At 49.1% G+C, this 6328-nt stretch overlaps 1 protein-coding gene across 1 annotated transcript; it reads right to left on the bottom strand.

The window, feature by feature from the left end:
* Positions 1-506: 506 nt before the first annotated feature.
* PHLDA1 (pleckstrin homology like domain family A member 1) lies at positions 507-6128 on the bottom strand. Its single transcript, XM_075551264.1, has 2 exons — positions 4978-6128; positions 507-4516 (listed from the first exon to the last, which is right to left on the bottom strand). The coding sequence occupies exon 1, from the start codon at positions 6099-6101 to the stop codon at positions 5004-5006; it is 1098 nt and encodes a 365-aa protein (XP_075407379.1). The 5' UTR covers positions 6102-6128; the 3' UTR covers positions 507-4516; positions 4978-5003.
* Positions 6129-6328: the final 200 nt, after the last annotated feature.

Here is a 6328-nt window from a genome sequence, read left to right as displayed (position 1 = left end):
ATGGCCAGCCCATTGCCACCATACCAAATGCAGGGCACTAAGTAGCAGGCTCTCCCAGTGCTTATACAAATGCTTCGAAGGACCCAGAACTCCTCTATTTCCTTCATTAGAAATTCTAAGAAAATTGTTGAGTCCTGGGCTCCAAAACCATTTCATCACCCAATCTTATGATGCAAATCTGCAGGTCCAAAGGTCCTCTTCAAAAGAGTTGAGAATTGAGAAAGCAGGCACGGGTGTACCTGGAGAATATTCTGCTGAGTGAAAGTAGTCAGTCGCAAAAGAACAAATACTGTATGAGACCACTGTCATAAAGGAAAATTGGCAAAGATTTTCCACAACAAAAGAAACAGACTTTGACGATATCTGTGGCCAGTGGGAAAGAAATGGAGAGGCTGGGATAGGCAGGTGTTCACTTGGGTGAAGAGGAAAACAGTATTCCAAGGGGGGGGGGGGCTTGATAAATTGTTGAAGTTGTTGAATACAAAATGGAACATCTTTTTTTTAAAAAAATGGATCATCTGAACTGATCACCAAATCCACAATAAAAAGTTGGAAAAAATGAATTTAAAAAGCAGTTTTTAAAAACCCATCCAACATAACTCCACAAAGTCTACATCTTGGGTTGCTTTAGATAAGTAGGTATGTTTCTCTGGAATCACTGATTAATACGAAATGAGCTCCGTAACTTTTGTCCTCCTGAGAGTAGGTTTACCTTCTTCACTGCACAAAGCTCGATTGCGTAGAAAAGCCCCAGGCCCCAGCAGCTCCTAGACCTCTCTTCTAGCCTGCTACTGAACATGGTACTGTAACACAAGGAGCCCAGCTAAGCCAAACCTCTTTCCCTGGGGAAAAAAGCAAGTGCTGTGTCTGAACTCACAGACTGGCAGCACTTTTAGGGTCAGACTTTAAACTGGGGATCTTTAAGAGAAAGACAGAGGCTTTGTTAAAAGATGACAGAAGGTTTAAAACAGGTCCTTTATCTTGGCTTGTCATCTTAACAATAACCACATGGAAGGAAAACACCTTTAATTAAGTGATAAGGGGTCTTCTCCCTCCACCCCCAACATACCCTACCCATTGGACGAAATATGCTTAGTGACATGATCAAACTGGCTTGATTTCCACATAGCAAGAGAACCTGACTTGCTCTGAGGGGGAAATGGCCCTTTGGAAAGAGTGATAACCGCTATGAGGAGTCCTTAGTTACTAAGGTAACCACGTGCTTAAGCACTGCACTGCTGACAGAAAGGTTGGCAGTTCCAACCAAGGCTTCCAACCAGGTCATGTCACTTCTTCAAGCGGACTTCCCACCCCATATATATTGAATCAGCACCTACAGCCTAACAAGATCGCAGCACGTGGCCAAACTGAGGTGAACTGGTTTGAAGCTGTGGTTCAAACCTACCAGCAACTTCTGAGAAAACTGCAGCAATGTTTCCATAGAGACGAAATAAAACCCAAACTCACTGCCACCAAGTTGATTCTGACTCATAGCCACCCCATACGACAGGGTGGAACTGCTCCTTAGGATTTCTGAGTCGCTAGCCTTTACTTTCTCCCTCTAAACAGTTGGTGGGTTTGAACCACTGACCTTGTGGTTAGCTGCCTAGTGCTTCTCTCACAGCCTAAGTTCCACCAGTCCTATAAATCAGAATTGGCAGCTATTACCCTGACCTCAGCATTCCTTGTACAGTGGATTTCCATTCTAGGCAAGAATGTTTAAGGAGGCTGCTGGGAATCCTTAGCCTCGTACAGCTACTTCTCAGAGGACGTGAATACAGAACACGGAGGACTAAACCAAGAGAACCCGCCTGGCAGGCACTTGGGGGCTACATTTCCCTCTTTCAATCATTCATCAAAGTTATTGTGATCACTGCGTAGGCCAACACAGTTCAAGGACCAAAGGCCAATATCCAGATGGGATATTCTCTTTAATTCTCTAGATTCTTACATTTTATGTTAGTGTAAAGCATGGGTTTTCTACTGGACCTGCCCTTTTGTTCCTTACTTTCTTGAGTTGAAAGAATTATTTTTACCTTCCCGGCCCCTGCCCGTTTCCCTCCCCCCACCTCCCCAGCAAGTTAATTTGTCAGACCTCATGATACCTTTGGGTTTGTTAGGGCAGGCATCAGTATTTCCTTACACTTGTCTTTCTGTTTTGTTAAGCATGCCTGGTTTTTCTCAGTTGGTTGTCCTATTTTGGTTTTGAGGGGATTGTGCTTTGGGAAAATGATCTAATCACAATAATTTACAAATACCAAAACAACAAAAAGCATCCTATTTCCCTCTTTTCTAATGGCAGAGGCCCACCATCATAGAATGTCAGGGTTTCTGACCTATAGAACCACAGTGAGACCACCCAGCATTAATGTCACGTCTGAACAAGGAGCAGGTGCTGAGCAAAGACCTGAACCCAACATAGTGGTGAGCCCATTATGAACCATGGCTGAGGGGAAATGAATTCAAGCAGCTAGGCACGAGCCTGGACATATTTTTTACAGTGAGACCACCTAACCCTATATGTAAGCTAACAACATATAAATGCCTTTTTAAGAAGCTACATGAAATTAACTTAAAGTATTTAATGTGGGCTTTGTTTTGAATTTTTTAATCACATGGATTTGGAAGGAAAAGCCTTCATCTGGGGGGAGGGTGTCTTGTTAATTTGGGTCATGATGATCTATTGTATTACAACCACAGTACTATTTATGGGTCATTCTCCAAAAAATACAATAGTTGAAAGGAAACTGAACCAGATTTAAGAAGTCTCCTTTAGCTAGGTTCTCTAAGGATCAGATAGCTATGATATTAAACCTCTGCAGAGTATCTTCACAATCTGCAATCAAAACAGCCTCTGTTCACCACTGCACTAGTTTTCCTTTCCCCCACTTTTGGGATGAGTTGTGACCTCGAAATTTCATCATGTAAATGTTACACGAAAAAAAAAGATCATTTGACCTTGAAACGCCTTTCTAGCGGCAGGAAGGATAAAGATAGCTCTAAAAATGCAATTCCGTTTTCAACTCTAAAGTACATAGCTTAATACTGGCCTGATGTCGATCATTCCAGAACAAAGGCTGAAAAAATCCTGACCACGACTTTTAAACAGAAAAGTGTGAGAAAACTTGAGACCTTTTCCTAGAACCATGCAGATAGGAATGGATTTTAAAGCCTCATCTATGGCTCTCCTCCGCCCGTGCAGATTCTGACCATCCTTCTGACAACACAGAAGGCCATTTGTTCTACCTTGAAAAGCACATCCTCCTTTTATTCCCCAAGATTCCTAAATAAATGGCTTCTCAAACAAGATGAGCAGTGGACTTTTTGAACTGAAAACCAAGTGTTTTTTAGGCCTGCCCTTTTCAATGCCTTGAGTTTGCTTAACCTAGCAACAAAATGCATAACCCTCAAATTTCTCAGTTAATAAAAACCAACAAAGCTGGTTTTCCTGATTAACGTTATTATCATTATCAAAACAGAAGGGTAGGACCCCAAATTCTTCTAAATCTTTACAAAAAGTATCTTAATGTAGTATATTCTTCAGTGTGTTTCTACAATGAAATCAGAGGACCAGGAAATGTGGTTCGAGTCCAGTGCGTGAGCTCTTGCTCCTGGAGAGCGGTAGGCGACAGCCTGTAAGGGGCAAACATGTTCTCTCGAGTTAAGAGAAATTATTCTTTCCCACCCCTCACTACTTCTTCAAACATAAAACGCCTAATGCACTTTTACTCATAAATTGCAGTCAGAAGAACTCATTAAACTCTTCACACACAGAAGAAAAAAAAGCAAGGTTTCTCCTTCTAGACATAGTCAAGATGTGATTATCCTGCTATCAGCTGAATGATACTTTAAATGGGATTCTGAAACCAGAAACCATTGCTAGTATCTTTAAAAAATAGCAGCTTGAGCATTAGTTTCACAATTACACACAATTCGGAACCTTTTCACTTCTTTTGACCACTATTCTACATAAATGTGGTTAAAGGGGGAAAAAAACTCCAAAAAAGTCATCACAAGAATTTAATTTCAACCACCTGATGTAACAATGAAAGCATCCCACCTTCTGAAAATGCCCTAAAGAATAATGAATGAGTTCTTAATGGTTCCCCCCACCCCCCTTTCTTTTACTTCTCCAAAATTAGGACTTACTAGGGAACAAGTTTTTTGAACATAAAGTTTCTTTCTTGGGAAATGGCCTACATTCAGAAACGTCTTAGAACCAAGCATTAAAAAAAACTAATAAATAATCATAAATCAAAATACATTAAAATAAAATTACAGTACATCATCGCTCCTAGAAGGTCCACCATACTAGAAGATCGTTTCAAAGGTTCATAAAAGTCTTGACTCGAAATCGTTTCCTGCATCTTGACGAAGAGTGTTTGTTAAACTAAGGAGATCGCAAGTTGGGTGATGTCCGCACTACTGGATCTGGAGAGGGGCCGGGAGACTTTTGTGTTCGATCAAGTGAAGACAATACAAATGTGCTGGTCCCATTTCCTCAAGTCCTCAGAACCTGGAAAGAAAAGACATGGAATGAAGTGGGTGGCTCAGGATCTTCCCGGATCCAGTTCTTTCGGGGCCGGCCTGACAGACTAGACTTGCTCAGAAAACCAGCAGGGAGGTTCGTTCGAGTTACCCAGACACAAGCAAGTAGCGCTGGGGGCGCCGAGGAACCAGTGGCGCAGTAGGGTGCACACCACCCAACAAGTCACGGTGGGGTGGCGACCCGAGGTGCCTGCCAGCCCGGCCCACTCCCTCTTGCCCTCTCTGCCCGGGACTCTCTCCTGTCTCCAGTTTGCTTCCCGTTTTCCCCCCTTCTTAGAAACTTGGAGTTGGGTTTTTTTTGTTTTTTTTTTTCATTTCTCCACCCAGGAGCCAAACTCATGGTCAGACCCCGGCCTCCACCCACCCCACCACTTCGCCCACCGTTCTTTAGTCTCAACGCCCGGTTTGTCCGAGTCGCCCGGCCCTTACCGCGTCTGGCCCGGGTGCTGCCCTCTTCAGGCAGAGTTGGAGGTGCTGCGGAGCAGCCGGTGGCCGTGCGATTGCGAGAGCGACTGTGGGTGCGGGTGCTGTTGTGGGTGCGGATGTGGGTGTGGGTGCGGATGCGGAAAGGGGTGGAGTGGCTGGGGCTGGGGCTGGAGTTGGTGCTGGGGCTGGAGCTGGAGCTGCGGTTGGGGCTGTGGCTGCGGCTGCCGGGTCGGCGGCGGAACCAGGTGCTGCTGCTTCTGCCGCGTGGACTTGACCGCCAGGATAGCCTGGCGGTTCTTGTACTGCACCATCTGCAGCGTGATCTCGGCGTTCCAGCCCTGGTCCTGCGGGCACCGAAAGTCGATCTCCTTGCCCTCAGCCATCACCACCGTGAAGTACATGTACTTGCCCTTGCGCTCCACGCAGTCCACTGTCTTCATGTTGGAAAAGTGCAATTCCTTGAGCTTGACCGGGGGCTCGAGGCCGGCGACGGCGGGGCCCCCGGGTTGGGACGGCTCGGCTGGCCCCGGCCCCGGCCCTTGGCCCTGGCCCGGCTGTGGCTGGTGTTGGAGCTGCTTGGGCGGGATGAGCAGCAGTCCCTCCTCGGTGAGGATGCAGCACTTTTTCTTCCAGAGCTGCAGCAACCCGTCGCTGCGCTTCTCCAGCACGCCCTCCTTCACAGCCTTGCAGCCGCTGCTCTCCAGCATCCTCCTGGCGTACGCGGGGCCGCCGCTCGCCTCGGCTTCTCCGCGTCCAGCCGCGCGGGCCGGGGGCAGCAGCAGGCGTCGCGCGCCGTCCTCGCCCCAGGGGCTGCCGCGGCCGCCCGCCCGGAGCGCCCAGAAGAGGCTGACGCGCAGGAGGCAGGGGGACTGCCGCTCCGGGTCCCGACAGACGGGCAGCCGCGTCCCGAAGCGCCGCAAGGTCTCGGAGCCGCGAGCCGCCGGGCCTCGGCCGTCCTCTGGCGAGCGCTCACTGAAGGGCACTGGCCGGGCCCCCTCGCGGCGCTTTTGAATGGGCCATCTCCCCCACCCCCGAGTGACACCCAGCGGAAAAGGCGGCTCCTGGCACCCGCGGTGCGGGGGGAAGCCCGGCTCTGGGCGGCGCTCGGCCGCGGGCGCACGCCTCATTCACTTGGGGCCAGGCCAGAGCCGCTCGAGACCACGCCCCCGCCGCTCGCCACGCCCCCGCCGCTCGCCCCGCCCACGCCGCCCACGCGCTTCCGCGCCGCCTGCGAGGCGCGGGGGGAGGGGGCTGCCGGGACCCGAGCCCCGGAAACTCCGCTTCTCGGCCCCGGGCCACCGCCAGCGGCCTAGCCACTCGGGCCGCCGCCGTCTAGCCTCCCCCGGGCTCGGCT

The sequence above is a fragment of the Tenrec ecaudatus genome, chromosome 6, assembly GCF_050624435.1.
Source record: "Tenrec ecaudatus isolate mTenEca1 chromosome 6, mTenEca1.hap1, whole genome shotgun sequence".
Taxonomy (NCBI): domain Eukaryota; kingdom Metazoa; phylum Chordata; class Mammalia; order Afrosoricida; family Tenrecidae; genus Tenrec; species Tenrec ecaudatus.
The sequence above is the reverse complement of the archived record's forward strand: the minus strand, read 5'-3'. Positions and strand labels throughout refer to the sequence as shown.